General features: G+C 38.9%; 1 protein-coding gene across 1 annotated transcript in view; it reads left to right on the top strand.

The window, feature by feature from the left end:
- The first annotated feature begins 452 nt into the window (after nucleotides 1–452).
- The window catches only part of Ercc4 (ERCC excision repair 4, endonuclease catalytic subunit), a 28,518-nt gene continuing 12,698 nt past the window's right edge, over nucleotides 453–16,272 (top strand). The window contains exons 1-8 of the mRNA XM_010610017.3: nucleotides 453–1,111; nucleotides 2,282–2,462; nucleotides 7,819–8,014; nucleotides 8,888–9,095; nucleotides 10,645–10,825; nucleotides 11,727–11,855; nucleotides 12,665–12,775; nucleotides 14,549–15,146. Coding sequence (XP_010608319.1) covers nucleotides 905–1,111; nucleotides 2,282–2,462; nucleotides 7,819–8,014; nucleotides 8,888–9,095; nucleotides 10,645–10,825; nucleotides 11,727–11,855; nucleotides 12,665–12,775; nucleotides 14,549–15,146 — 1,811 coding nt within the window. The 5' untranslated portion in view covers nucleotides 453–904. The remainder of the gene's footprint in view (nucleotides 1,112–2,281; nucleotides 2,463–7,818; nucleotides 8,015–8,887; nucleotides 9,096–10,644; nucleotides 10,826–11,726; nucleotides 11,856–12,664; nucleotides 12,776–14,548; nucleotides 15,147–16,272) is intronic.

The raw sequence follows: 16,272 nt of genomic DNA, 5'->3' as shown, positions 1-16,272 counted from the left end.
AAAGAGTTTTCCTGATGTTAACAGTGAGTATTTCTGGGTAATGGAATAGCAAGAGACTTTTTTTTTTTTTTTCTTTTTACTTGCTTGTACTTCCTAGTTTCTAACAATGAAGGTGGGTGCAGGTGATACAGCGCAGCTCCCCTAAATCACTTAACAGGGTTTTCCAGGTACGGCACAAACGCGACCGGAGGTGTCCCCCTAGTGGGGAAGGTGGGACGGCTGCTGCACACACACCTAGCTGTGACTGTTTCAAACAGTTTATCGTATTCAGGGCTTTTCAAAGCAGAGCCAGAAAATCGAAAAGAATTCTGCTTATTTAAAAAATTGATAATAAGGGGGAAGAAACCCATTGCCAAAGTAAAGACCAAACCTCATCCTGGGAAAGAAGGTGCTAGTAATCCTAGGGGCACCTGGAATATTGAATTAACAAATTATCGATATTAGGCTGCTTAGATTTTTATTTTGCTGCTGCTGCTGTTTTTGTTGTAGCTTACGTTCAAAAATGTCTAGGTACCAGGGATGAGGAACTAAGAAGGCCCGGGATGGAGCCTTTGTGGCCTGGAGGCGACACCTTTACCGACGACTCCAAAATCTTCGGCTCCACTCGGCTCCTCTTCGGCTGCATTCGGTGGCCTCGCTTTCTCTCAGGCTCGGCTCTTTTCGACTAAATTCGGCCCACGCTCGATTTAGACTCGGCTCTCTTCGTTTAGTCTCACCATCATCACGGCCTCGGCTTTCCTCAGCCCCCTTCCTCCTGCCTAGGTCTCGGCCACGCCTCCTCTTCCGCTGCGTTCGTCTGGCCGCCGTGCTCGCAGTGTCGGCTCTCTTCGGCTGCGTCCGGCCAACATTCGTCACAGCTCGGCTTTTTTCGCCTACATTCGGCTGCGGCCCCGGAAGGGCGCTCATGGAGCCGGGATTTTCGGCTCGACGGATCGCAATGGCGCCGCTGCTAGAATATGAGAGGCAGCTGGTGCTGGAGCTGCTCGACACCGACGGGCTGGTCGTGTGCGCCCGAGGGCTCGGCGCGGACCGGCTCCTCTACCATTTCCTCCGGCTACACTGCCACCCGGCCTGCCTGGTGCTGGTGCTCAACACGCAGCCAGCCGAGGAGGTGCGGCGGCGAGAGTGAGGGGACCTGAGGGCGTGGGGGCCTCCTTGGCGGATGCAGGCCCCGGCTCGAATACCAGGCCTCGGTCGGGGTTGGGGAGGGGGGTCCGAGAAAAGAGAGCCCTAAACTGACAGGGAGGGTGTTGAACAGGGTTGGGGTCTCCAAGGGAGTCGCGGGCCCCAAACGTTGCGCGAGAGCGCTGGCTCCGGGGGAGGGAGTGACTGGCGGAGTCGGGGGTGAGGGCGAGGGGGCGGGGATTGGAGGCCCCTGCAGGGAGGAGATGTCAGAAGGAGACTAGATGAAGGATGCTACAAGCGTCAGATCAGAGGCGATCTCTAGAAGGGAACGATTGGGGGGGGGGAGGTCTCAGGATGATGGAAAGACGAGAGACACCCAGGATCGGCAGACCATGTAGGGAAGAGGGACTGCAGGACTAGGACATTTCACCAAGGATACGGGGGAGTGTTAACAGGGGAGACACTGTGGAAGATGGAATGGAGATGCCCCTGCCCTGAGAGCTCACTGAGAGAGAACGTAGCATGGTCAGACAATCTGATGATCTGCTAAGTAGAGCAGGTGGCCAGGAGGAAAATGTCAGCTGAAAAAAATAATCACAAAGACCTCAAGTGCAGGTACCCTGTTGATTCATCCTGGTATCCCCAGTGCGTGGTGTGAGGCCTGTCACAACACATCTGTCCAGCAGAAGTGGTGCTAAAGCGGAGGGGTAACTGGCAAAGGGACCTGTTAACATGGTGAAGTCCTTCTAGGATGGGTCAGGACAGAGCAGCCTAAAATACCGTCTGGGGAAAGGATTCCCTTGTTATCTTCTCACAGAGGGTGTTTGGCTGCAAACCTGGCTTTGGTGGGAAGTATTTTCTAGGTAGCTAAAGTCTTTTAATCCAAGATTTTAAAAGGGTTTGTCTGTTGTTGGAGTGCCCATGACTGAAGGGCTATTGGTTGTTAGTGTAAACTCCAAAAACAGAACAAATAAGCAAAAAAAAAAAAAACCTTGTTAAATGTAGACTGGTTGGTTGATCCACATAAAGGAGTAACTTAGTTTCTATATTCGTTTTTAAGTTCATTATCTGAGGAAGGCAGCACTGCATTTTAAATACCTGCAACCTCTTAAAAACTGCCTTGGTTTACTCTTCTAATGAGTTTGATTTGATTTAGGAGTATTTTGTCAATCAGCTGAAGATAGATGGCGTCGATCACCTCCCTCGCCGCGTGACAAATGAAATCGCAAGTAACAGTCGCTATGAGGTTTACACACAAGGTGGTGTTATATTTGCAACAAGTCGAATTCTTGTGGTTGATTTTTTGACTGATAGAATACCTTCAGATTTAATAACTGGTAAGAATTTGAAATCTTATTCCTTACCTATAAAGGGGTACATTTTTATTTTTGTGTGGCCCCATTGCTACACTCCAGAACATTCCTTGGGTGTAACTAGATCTTTTTGCTTAACTGTGTGCTCCCATCTGTTGTCACAATGCCTGATACATTGTAGATCATCAGTAAATTCTCGCGAGATCGCAATCTAAATAAGTAACTACAGTCAGGGTCACTTAACCATACTATGTATACATTGTAAGAACTGTATCATTAGACTCTTTCCTTATTGTGTGATCACAGGGAATTTACACAAACCTGGTATAGGTCAGTTGGATGTAGCCTCGAAGCAATCAACAAGCACAGTACACTTGAAATATAGGAGGCTGCCAGTGTAACAGGGCGTACTGTTTTATAGCAAACATTTTTTTTTTTTAACCACTAAGTAGAAAGAATACACTCTAAAATAAAGATAAAAAGTATAACCAAGACAAGCATGGTGTGCACACCTTTAATCTCAACTAGTCAGAAGACTAGCAGGGCGTACTGTTTTATAGCAAACATTTTTTTTTTAACCACTAAGTAGAAAGAATACACTCTAAAATAAGGATAAAAAGTATAACCAAGACAAGCATGGTGTGCACACCTTTAATCTCAACTAGTCAGAAGACTAGGCAGAAGGATCCCAAGTTCAAGGCCAGTGTGGGCAGCTTAGTGACCCTGTCTCAAAATAGAAAGGGCTGGAATGTGGTTCGGTGTCAGAGCACTTGTCCAGCATGCACAAAGCTGTGGAATTTGATCACCAGTACCCCAAAAGGAATGAAGAAAGTACAGCAAATGGATGAACCAGAATATAGTCATTATCATTATCATATCATTATCATATGAAGGATCAGATACTATGCATAATTGTATTGCTGTACTTTTTTTTCTCGTTGAGTTTATTGGTACTTTTCAGATTCGCAGTACAGTTCCATTCATCATTGGGATCTTGTACCTTTACATGACAGGTCTTGGTTCTCATTTATTCTTCATGGCCCTGCCCTCCCTTCAACTATACTTACATATGACTGACAGCAGTACTTTCATTGCAGCAGCACCACTAGAAACAAATCAGTAGCACATTACAGCGTCTACTAGGGCAGTGATGGCAAACCTTTTAGAATTTTCAGTGATAACAAACAGCCTCAGCACATGTGCCATCGATTCCCACCACTGCTCCAGGACTTAGGATGTCTTAAGCGCTGTTACAATCTTAGGGGACCAACATCGTATAAGTGGTCTGTCACTGACTATCATTGTTGTGTGGTACGTGACTATACATGGGAGCTGACTTTTCCTTCTTTCTAAGTTGATACTCAAGTAGTCATGAATAAAATATTTGTATTTGTCTAGTCTGCTTTTAGAACACAACCAGATTTGACATCTCTGTAACTGATCTGTATATTTCCAAAAATACTGAAAGCTTTTCTCTTTAAGAGTAATTTCCACATGATTTGAAATTAAATAGTTTATTTTTATAAAAATGGTTTTAAGCGGTATGATCAAAAAATACAGTGAATGTTTAATTTTTTTTTTAATTTATTACAGTACAAGACACATTGCCATTAATTCCCCTCACAGTACTCTCCTGTGCTTTGAACATACATCCCTTTGTTCTTGCCGCTATTCTGAAGCAGTTCTGGAAGTCCTGTTTCGTGAGTTTCTCTAGTTGTGCTCTTGTGACTGCCTCAATGTCTTCAATCGATTCCAAATGTTAACCTTTCGTGGTCTTTTTGACTTTGAGCAACAGCCAGGGGTCCAGCCATGCCGGATCCACTGATAGGGTAGATGAGGACACGCTGTAATGTTCTGATGAGCCCACCTTTCTGTTGGCACTCAGCAGCACTATTTGCGGTATTTTTTATTACACCACGAAGACACTCCGGAAAGAGGACTTCGAGAACTGCTTCCGAAAGTGGCAGGAGCCACGGGATGAGTGTGTTCAAAGGGCAGGGGGGTGTTTATAATTTAGACATTTGCTGTATAGTTTGATCCCTCCCATTTTAGCTGGATTTGGTACAGAGAAGAAATACATTTTTATTATTGTTTGTACTTTCAGAAACATCTTGTGATTTCCCCAGAGCTAGTTTAGGAGTCCTGTGTCTTTGCCCTCACATTACCCTGTGCTTATTTCCAGTCATAGTACTGAGAACACTGCCTTATATTTGCCTGTTTGTCTCAACATGAATAAGCTGCCTTAGTACAAGGAAGGACTTGTTCATCTCAGGTTAAATAACTGGTACATAGTACATACTAAATACATATTTGTTGGATGAATGCTGGAGAATGATGAACTGTTAGAAGGCAAAGAAACTGAAAATTATTAGCACACTCGTACCTATCATATTTCCCTGAACTTAGAAGACCCTCAAGAAATATTTAATGCATAAATGTGTGATTGATTGCTTTATGTGGCTTATTGCAAACTGGTTAAGGGAGTTTTGTTACTTTTTTGTAATATTCATAATTCTTATAAACTGTGGTATGAGCCTGGTTTCCAATGCTAATACCCTTCTTACAATCAGATTCCTTACTTTTTCTGAACTTCAATTTCCTCATTTCTTACAGTCAAGAAAATTGTGCCTCTTCAAATTGTAAGGATTGAGATACAATAAAATTCTTATCATAGTGCCTGATATGTAGTAAACTCCTAATAAGTTATGTCCAAAAAAATTGAGTGTTTTTTTTTTTTAATAACTGGAAGTCTTTCTACAGCATAAGGTCTTCTACTGTTTCTAGCTTTTATATAAGCATTTCTTTTCTGCTTTTTTTTTTTTTTCTAAAATTAAAATAATTATTTGGAAAGTACCACTAGATGTCAGTAGTACTCTTGACTTTCAGTTACAGTTCGACCTAATCAGGTAGGGTTTTTTGTTTTGTTTTGTTTTGTTTTTCCTTCCTTTCCTGTACCAGGACTCGCACCTGCGAGGCAAGAGGCAGCAGAACCACTGAGCTAAATCCCCAGCCCGGGAATCATCTTAATCAATGCAACTTCCAAGTCTAGCATACAAGTACTTCCTTAATTAACGGTGTCAAGTTGCCTCCCAATTTTGGATGAAGTCCCTGCCAGTAATGAAGCTGGAACTGGTACCTGGCTGAGGAAATGAATGCCTGAGATAAATTCTTTCAGGTTCATCTGCTATGGTCCCCAAAAGGGGACCACCAAGAGCTTTGGTAAAGCCCTTAAAGAGCAAAGGGCAGTCCCTTAAGCTGGGAACACTTGGAGAATTATTGGCTTCACTCAGGCCTCACTTGCTTCCCTCGCACCTCTGGTTATTACCATCCCTTGCCTTCCCTAGGTGTCACTGCCAACTAGAACTCCTAAATAGGAGACTACAATTGATCCTGATATCTCCAGATAGAATTCTGAACACTTTCCAGGAAGTTTTTAAAAAGAAAATTGTATGTTAGATTTGTGTGCCAAAGTGCTCTAATTTAGCTTTATATTCATTCGACAAACCTTTAAGGATCTCCTTGCTTGGCAGGAAAGATTCTGAAGATAGAAAGTGAGCAAGCAGTTTGGTGAGCTCTTGAGTTTGAGCGCTTCAGGGTTTGATCTTGCCTTCACTGTTCCTCAGCTGTGTGTCCGTAGGCAAATGGCTTAATTTCTCTGTGCCTAGTTTTTAATCCACAAATCAGGGACAATAATAGTTCTTCCACTCAGGACTTTTGGAAAGCAGATAGTACACGTAAATGCCTACCATCCAGGCACATAATGAGCATTTTGTGATCATTATTATGGTGTCCTTGTCTGCATACAGTTCAGTGGAGAAGACAGATAGATACATAAAAGTAATTGTGTACATTATGATGTAGAAATTATCATAGGAGCATAAATTTTTAAGTAAGTTCTTGTGGTACTAAAACTGTCCCCAAAACTTCACCTTCTGATACTCTTTGTTTTAGGAGGGTCCTGAGCTAGCATCACTTAGTAGGAAAAATGTGGCTTTACAAATGATTTAGAATCTTTGGCCCCCACTTAGTGGCTGGATGCCTGTCCCTATCTTGGTGTCGTAGTATACCTACCACGTAGAGTTATTGTAAGGAGTCAATAAAATAATCCATAAAAGTACCTAACCCAGTGCCTGGGATGTAATGTTCTCTTCTCCTTTTTCTGTTTTCTAAAAGAATAACCTTTAAAGCACATAATTTTCTAAAATTGAGTCTCACCTTTTCTTTAGAAACCTGTTTGTGTTATTTTTAACTTTATGTAATATTTCAACCCAAGGTCATTGTTGTCCACACATTAAGTCCTTGGAGAAACCCACCTACTAGGTAGAATATATTCTGAGTAGTTACTGAGCGGCTATTGAAAATCCTTTGCTATAAATATCTAAATCTTGCTACATTTGAAAAATAATTTGATTAGCTCGTCAGTTTAGTTTCATCCATGTTAATCCAAAATTGAAGCAACAAATAATAGAATCCAAATTTAGCTTTTTGAATTGTAGGAAGGCCCATAAATGACCGTATCATTTTCCAGACCCTATGAGTGATGAGAATGGGATTCAAAATATGCAAGTACATGTTCTGAAAATGCGTATGTAAAGTAACCAGTTTGAGGTCTAAAACATTGAGAATCATCATAGAATAACTGAATTTTTGAACCAGAAATGACACCTATACATCCTTAACTCATCTTGTATTTCTCCCTGACTCGTCACTAATTGTGTTACATCAAACTGGCATTGGTAGATGAAATATCTTCCGGTGCACTGTCCTCATTTATAAATTGGGAAACATGGATCCTTGTCCTTGGTTTTGAGATTCAGAGATACAGTTACACACACTGACACAAACATATTAAATATGTCACTAAAGGTTTTTATTTTTAATGGAGTGATTTATCTTAATTGAATGATCTTGATTCTGAAAATTGAATTAACCCTACTAGGTGATGTAAATGTTGTCCATACTTGTAAAATGGAGCTATTGTGTGGATCCCACATCTGATTCATCTAGAAAAAGAGACTTAGGACCCACTTTGCTTCCTTTGGTGTGCCAGGCACGCTCCACTCCAGGGCCTTTGTTATTGCTTCCTCATCTCTCTCCTACTTACCTAAAATCACACACCAGCTCTCTGTACACACTCCCTCTCCTCTGACTCCGTGTTCTCCTTAACACAGGTAACATACTAAATGTCTTACCGGTGGTGTTCAGCAAAAGTTCCACAGTGATGGGGATTTGCGTCTGTTGGTTTATCGCTATATTCCCAGCCTACCTGCCCTTTCTCGAGTAGACCCTCCAGAAATGTTGAAAGAATGAATGAATGAGCAAAAGTGAGCGAGCAATTTCATGTCTGTCCTGTAACTTCAATTGTAACCTCTCCCCTCAGGCATCTTGGTGTACAGAGCCCACCGAATAATCGAGTCTTGTCAGGAAGCATTCATTTTGCGCCTCTTTCGCCAGAAAAACAAACGCGGTTTTATTAAAGCTTTCACAGACAACGCTGTCGCCTTTGATACTGGTTTTTGTCATGTGGAAAGAGTGATGAGAAATCTCTTTGTGAGGAAGCTGTATCTGTGGCCTAGGTAAATAGTATTTTGTTATTTTTGAGAAGATCTGCTGAACTTAGTAGGGCCTTACTGTAATACAGTATAAAATATACTGACTCTGCCCTTGATCGAGGCTGGTCAGGTCTGTTACAAACGCACCTAGATATAAATCCGTACTCACCATAGTTCTGATTCTTTTGAAAGTAGAGGGAGATTTGAGTCAATTTTCTGGCAGTCTTATCAGATCCACCCAAGGGTGCTTTATTCATTCTTGTACATTTAGTGACGCTCCCGAGGAAATAGAGGCCTATGTATGCAACAGCTTTAGGTCAGCTGCAGATTTATTGGACAAAACTGTCACTTGTGCTTTGAGGATTACCCACCAAGGCAAAAAAGCCCAAAGATATTGATGTATTTGTGTAAATTTTTAAGGAAAACGTAAAGTTTCAGTTTTCAAGTATTTTTGCAACATTTGCCAGTACTACTTTGATTATACAATACTTTGTCTTAAAAGTAGGTGTAGAATTTTTCCTGTTTCTATTATATCTTATCTCAGACGTCCACACACTTTTCCTATAAACAACCACATAGTAAATATTTTGGGCCTTGCAGACTGAGCAGTCTGTCATAGTTACTCCGCTGTGCTGTAAAAGAACACCAAAGCAGCCATAGACAGTACAACAGTGGCAGTGGCTGTGTTCTGTTAAGACTTCAAAAGAATGTCTTGGATTTGGTCCAGACAGTAGTCTGTGGGCCCTGCCTTATCTATTCGTAGAGGTCCAAAGTATTGATCAAAACATGCTCATTTTGTCTGTTTCCTAATTGCATTTACAAAAACTGTTAGAATATTGAACTGGGACCAGAATGCACCGCGGTCGAAACTAAAATTTGAAAACTCTTTGTCTCCAGGTTCCACGTAGTGGTCAACTCATTTTTAGAACAGCATAAACCTGAAGTTGTAGAGATTCATGTTTCTATGACACCTGCCATGCTTGCCATTCAAACTGCTATACTGGATATTTTAAATGCGTGTCTAAAGGAACTGAAAAGTCATAACCCATCCCTGGAAGTGGAAGATTTATCTTTAGAAAACGCTATTGGGAAGCCTTTTGACAAGGTACTTTTCCTTTTTAAAGCATAACATGTTGTAACTTTAAAGAATGAAAATTATTTTAATATTTGAAATGTTAATAGGAATTTGCTATTATTTTAGAATTAAATTGGAGGTGATTTAAAATACAGCTGCTGTGGTTTGCCAGAAGGTAACTACTAAAATATGTGGCTTGGCAGGGAAGCATGTCTCTGCAATTTATGTACAGAGTATATATAACTGCATTTTAAGTGTAATCAAGAGGGGGATAACTTTTTTGCTGTAAATGACAACCTTTGGATATCAGCAAGTAGAAGAGTTTGACACAAAAATGTTTCATAATTACACATGCACTTACCATCTCGTTTTTTGGAATACACATAATGTGAATGCATTTTCATTACTGAGAAATGAGACTTGCTCTGTCCTAAAATTACATTCTTAATTAAGAAAATAGACAAATTCAAAGAATCTTTATGCTGACTTTTTTCACCATGGACTAATATTAATCTATCTATGTAAGTGTCTAATGCAGTAGTGAATTGTGGAAAAGGAAAATATTGACTTAAAAATTCCAAGTAGTGTCTGATTTTTTACGTTTTTGTAGAACCTGTTTCTATCTTTGTAAACCCTGAACCAGTCTGTTTCATTGAAAAAGGAAAAATTTAACTTCTCATTTCTCCAATTCTTTCCAAAAAATGAGTTTACTATGAAATATTGATACATAAAACTAAGTGTTCTGTTCCTCCATCTTAAAAGGATGGTGTAATTTAGTGCATGGTGATTTCAAAAAAAACTTCATATTCATTTAATGGAATATATATCCCTAGAAAAACAAAATATAGCTTACTATGTTTTACACTAGATTTCTGCTTATTATCCCCTCACTAGTAAGAGTCAAAGCATTGTTTTTTGTTTTCGTTTAGTAACCACATCTACGTATAAAACATAGCTTATATCATACTAAAAAATGTAACCTTGCATAAATCTTTTTACAAAAGAGGCATTTTGTTATTTGTCTCATTTGTTTAAGACAATCCCAATATCTACTTGTTGTCCTGGAGTAATTATTTAGAGTATTCTGTTTCATTTTCACAAATACCCCAGTTTGAGCAATAAATTTTATGTTCATCTAAGTACTACTTCTGTCCAGAGTTAAATTTGTTAGATTAGATGTCATCCAATTATACTGCTTCTGTTCATTAAAATTTGATTGATTTTCTGATGTTGATTGAGCTTTTTCCTCTCCTGACAATAATGTAAATCTGCCCAAGGATAGTTGACCCCATCTGATCATAAAACTTATAGCAATATGACACTCTTTTCTGTATTTAAAAAATTGAATGTTACTGTTAGAATTTTATAAACTGAATTTTTTTGGCCGTGTCCCTAGGGAATAGTATTTTCTGGTTTAGTAGTAAAATACTCTAATACCATGAATAAAATTCCTTGAAAGATATCCTTTGAACCATTTTTAGGGATACAAAGAATAAACTTTAAAAAGAAAGTATAATTTGTATTATTAAGAATAGCTGTGTTAACATTTTAGCAATACTTAATTTTGTTCTTGTTTTAGACAATCCGCCATTATCTGGATCCTTTGTGGCACCAGCTTGGAGCCAAGACTAAATCCTTGGTTCAGGATTTGAAGATATTGCGGACTTTGCTGCAGTATCTCTCGCAATATGATTGTGTCACATTTCTTAATCTTTTGGAATCCCTGAGAGCAACAGAAAAGGCTTTTGGTCAAAATTCAGGTGTGAGATAAAAAATACTAATGTTATTCTAGGAGCTGCTTTGAATAAAGTTAGATTTTGGGGGAAAGCAGGTATGGGGAGTGCTATATTCAACTACATGTTATATGCTGAGATCTCAAAATACATTTTATGTTCATTGCACAAGGATGTAGGTTTTATTGATAGCTAATGTTTACGCCTACCTAACTTCTGTTCTGTATAATAATATTCATATCCATTCTGGGAAATTTTATTTCTAGAAAAGACTGTGGATAGTACTGGCTGTCTCCAACTTAGAAATAGGTTATGTTCTGGAAGTATAGTTGTTAGGAACTTAAAATTTATTTTTCCAAAAGAGACAGTAAGGGACAGCTTTCATCAGCTAGAGTACTGAAGAGATTTGTAGGAAAATATACATCTATGACTGGCCACCATCTTGTTTTCCAACCAGCTACACCCTTCTGCCAATACCCAGGACCCTTGCCCCATACAGTTCAAGATTTAGTGTAATTAATATCTACATTCTTCAGGGATTTTTTTTAAAGTAATAAACTACGAATGAGAATGCATCAACTGCTGGTACACTTTCTTAGCACTGTCTTGGTTTATGCAAAAGCACCAATAGTATTATTCACCACCATTGGGAATGTCAACAAGTGAAAAAAAATCAGTGTTGTAATATCAGGGAAAAAGTTTTGACATCATAGACCCCCTGAGTGCATCATGGGGATCCCCAGGAGACTGGGCCACACTTAAGCCACTAGTTCAGGGAATCCTAAAGAATACAACAGTAAGAGGAGGTGTGATCAGTAGGAAAGGTGGTGGCCAGTTGTATATGTAGGTCATGTAAGCATCAGAGACTATTTAAAATTAACTATAAATTGAAAGGTGTTTTGATTTTGTTGTTTACTTTTCATATTAGGTTGGCTGTTTCTTGACTCCAGCACCTCAATGTTCGTAAATGCTCGAGCAAGGGTTTATCATATTCCGGATGCCAAAATGAGTAAAAAGAGCAAAATATCTGAAAAAGTGGAGATTAAGGAAGGACAAGGTATCTTATAGGCCTAAGTCTTTAAATAATATGTCTTTTATTTAAATATTTGCTGTGAAAACACTTACCAAGTTAAAGTGTAATTTAAAATCTCCTTCAGCCATATGTTAACCATTTTATGTAACATATGTGATGTATATTAAAAGTATTTTTCATGGCAAGTCTCGGAATCCATTGCCAGAGGATTTCAGATAACAAAGGTCAAATATCAATCAGGAGCATTCAGGAATACTCTTACTGCTACATAAAAACTGTAAATTGATTTTTTTACAAAAGTTCAAAATAATAACTATTTTTGACAGTCAAAGTCTTAGTGAAACAGTTTAATATTCCTTTGAACTTTTAAAGGTCATAAAATACTAGAATGTGGCAGTTGTGGTTTTTATTCCAGTACTATCTAGTCAGTTGTCAAATGTCACTCATTTTTTTAAGGTATAGGATACACTCAATAATTTTTTCTACCTAGTTCACAGTTCTAGCTCGAAACTTAATTTAAAAATATTAATAATGTGTTTGAGAACTTGTAGAGATAAAAGTTTGATCACTGTCTACATGTGTGCATATTTAGGCTTGTGAGAATCATGGAGATTTTCATAATAGCAAATACTTTGACTTGTGCTGATTCCTTTATCATCTCGAATCCCTATCGAGGCATCATGCAACCTGTGTTAATGCTAGTTGAAGTGTGCTCCTATCAGACCCGAAGTATGCCTTTTCCAGGAAGGCAGACTCTGTCTTACATTTAAAGAAAGCTCAAAGAAATGGCCTGTGGAATGATGCTGGTATTATCATCCTTCATCTCCATACAGAAGCAAAGAAGGAACTGGTCCTAGAATGCAACCCAAAGTGGGAGGCATTAACTGAAGTACTGAAAGAAATCGAGGCAGAAAATAAGGAGAGCGAAGCCCTTGGAGGCCCAGGTAGGAAAAACAGGAGATAACGACATTTGCTTTTAAATGAATCTTAATTTGACTGGCTCGTTTGAAGTAATTCACTGTTTGGTTTTTAAAGTGGAGGTAAATAAATACCAAGTGAACACTTAAGATTTTGCTGGCAACCTCAATTCTGTTCATTTGATGTGATTTTCTCCCTATTGAATCATTGTGTATTCATGAAGCAGCTTTTGTTTTTGTTTTTGTTTTATTGGTTGGGTTCTCAGGCCTTCAGTTTAAAAAGTCACCTAATCGCCACATATATATTCATTAAACTTTAAATCTGGAATCCCCAGGGAGTAAGCTAATGGGTTTTTCTGTTTTATATTCTAAGCAAGTATCTCTCCAGAGGAGCTTAAACTCTTCTAGGGAATGACGCTGATCTAGGCCTTGAAAAAAATTGCAAATTTTAGGCCTGCCCTCATCAAAAATGGGTATATTAGTAGATTAGCACAGTAGTCTAAATCTGAACTATACATTTTAAAATAAGATCCGATAGAAAAACTAATTTTTTAAAATACCAGTTTGAGTCTTTGAACTCAAAAGCAATGCAGGCAAGTGTTCGATCCTTTTATTAGTATATATACTGGTGATATCCCAGAACTTAGGGTGCTGAGATTTAAAACCCAGAGTCATCCATGCTTACCATAGACAGAGTGAAAAGGATAAAGAAAAGGGAGAAGGAAATAATTACTTCTAGCAGCTACTGTTAAAGTTGGCTTTCACATATTTCCTATTTCAAATTACGAAAGTTATAGCACAGATAATAATTTCTGGACATAGAATTAATGAGCCAAATGGTATTAACAATCTTAAAATTCATGACACATATTACTGCATTAGTTTCTATAAAGTTTTTAATTTGCATTTCTTTTAGCAATGTAAGCTTATCTCTTTCTCACTTAGCTATACTGAAATTGGCTGAGTCTGTACATATATTTTATGTGTTAGACACATATAACAGTTTTAATTTAGAGACAATGTCTTGTTGTAAATTTTCATATTTACAAAGCTCAATATTTTCTCAAATGCACTTCCTTTTCTGTGACTTGTCTTAGTCTTGACCAGTTTCAACTACTATCACAGCTTAGATTGGCTGTTGAGTTTTAATATAGTTGTTAAATAAAATCTCTTATCTCCTGGTTTTTAATGCAGTTTTTTTATTCTTATAGAGTCAATCTTGAAGTATAAATACAGCCTTCTCTGAGAGTTCCTCCATTGGTTTTAAGTCTAGAAAATCATTTTCATCTGGAGAGATAAAAAAGAGTCACTTCTTTTTTATAATTTAATATTTAACATTTGGCTATAATCCATTTGGGATTTATTTTGACATTCAAGATCCCCTGGAAAATATTAATTGAAAAGAGGTCTGTTAAAGCTTCCTTTATACTATGGCTCTATTTTCATAAAAATGAATAGTTCTGGCTTCAGCACTACTCAAAAAATTTAAGAGCTTGGTGTGGTGTGGTACACACCTGTCATCCCAGCATTCAGGAGGCTGAGGCAGGAGGATCACCATGAGTTTGAGGCCAGCCTGGGCTATATAGTGAGTTCAAGGACAGCCTGAACTACATCAAGGAGGCTATCTCAAAAAACAAAGCAAAACAAAATGATTTTAGTAATCCTGCCAGAGAGGTGAAAGCACGTGATTAGCACCTGTGACTCTGTTTAAATAATTTATAAATTACAAGAGGTAAATGTCTTGCCTTTGGAGAAAGAGGTGAGGGGGCACAGAAACACACCACTGTTTTCTGTTTGTAGGTCAAGTTCTTATCTGTGCGAGTGATGACCGCACGTGCTCCCAGCTAAAGGACTACCTCACCACTGGGGCAGAGGCCTTCTTACTGCAGCTCTACAGGAAGGCATTTGAGAAAGACAGCAAAGCCGAGGAATTATGGATGAGATTTAGAAAGGAGGAAGGTTCGAAGAGAACTACAAAATCTAACAAAAGACCCAAAGACCTCCAACACAAAGAACGGGGTTCTGTCAAGGGAAAAATCCCCAAAAAGAAAAAAAGAAGGTTGACTGTAACTCAGATGATAGGGAAATCTGACGAAGTGGATGAGGAAGATGACGTCGAGGAGGGATATCCTAGAGACATAAGCAATAGCCCAGAAATCTGCTTGGAAGAAATCAAGCATGAGGAATTTGATTTAAATTTGTCGTCTGATGCTGCTTATGGACTCTTGAAAGAACCCCTCACCATCATCCATCCGCTCCTGGGTTGCAGCGACCCCTATGCTCTGACAAGGGTACTCCACGAGGTGGAACCAAGATACGTGGTTCTGTATGACGCGGAGCTCACATTCGTCCGTCAGCTTGAAATTTACAGGGCAAGCAGGCCGGGGAAACCTCTGAGGCAAGTCAGGAGTATTAACTGTTACTTAACGCTTCCATTTTCAGTTTCTTAGGATTTAACACAGAAACCATCCCAGTTACCTATGTTCTTATCTTTAACATTCCATCGCTACGTCGCTGGCTAGGGTCATGACACCTTCTCTTGCTTTGTGTTGAATCTGAGGAATTGCACAGGATGGGTATGAACTGTCAGCAGAGTAGTGCACTACAACACTATTCGTGATTCTGTTCTTTGCCATTATTTTTTTCTGTACCATATCTGTGTGTTAGTTTGTGGCTCATGAGGTACGGTACCTGAAAAGTCTAGGGAAATTTATAACATTCTAACTGCCACTAAAAGTTAATATAATCATGGCTTAGCTACACAATTTTAATCTTCTAAAATGTCCTCTAAATTTTAGTAAGTGACTAGATTATATCCACATAAAACTAAAGTGTGTGGGCGGAATTACTGGACTGACTTTTCTTGAGTTTCAGAAATGTATCAGATGAAAAAGCTACAGAAATATCAGATGAGAAAACGATGCCTCCCAGAGAATATAGTGATGTGGCTCTCCAATTATATGAAGGGAAATAAAAACCAAAATTAATATCCTGAACTCAATCTGAACCAAAAATTGAGCCAAAAGAAACCTTTCTAGCAGTTTAACTAATGCAGCCTTTCGAAGGAGAGATGAATGGAGGAGCTGGATCAGAAATAATGTAGAGATAAAGAGATTAGATGAAGCTGGTAAAATAATTGCAGTCTGGTAAATTTTTTCATACTTTGCATTGATCAACTTTGTAGATAGTTTGTGTGCAGCAAGCTTCTTTCTTGCCTGAGAGAACAGAATAGTGTACTATTTGGAATCAAAATATCAGAAGCAGAGGGGACCTGGGACTTCAGCCCCTCACTCTAGCCATGGAAAACTGAGGCCCAGAAAACTTGTGGGAGAGCTGAGGACTCTTAATTCATTAACCAATGATCTTTTCCCTATCTCAATTTCAAAGAAAGCATCTAGGCAGCTAAAAGCTAAAAGAAAAACTGAGGCTTTAAGGAAAATACCTCTGGTAGAAGGTAAAGAAAATACACCAGAGAGCTGCTTCACTCAGCCCCAACAAAATATAAAAGGAGGTCTTTTTCAGAG

The sequence above is a fragment of the Fukomys damarensis genome, unplaced genomic scaffold, assembly GCF_012274545.1.
Source record: "Fukomys damarensis isolate Sample0158 unplaced genomic scaffold, DMR_v1.0_HiC HiC_scaffold_34, whole genome shotgun sequence".
NCBI lineage: Eukaryota > Metazoa > Chordata > Mammalia > Rodentia > Bathyergidae > Fukomys > Fukomys damarensis.
The sequence above is the reverse complement of the archived record's forward strand: the minus strand, read 5'-3'. Positions and strand labels throughout refer to the sequence as shown.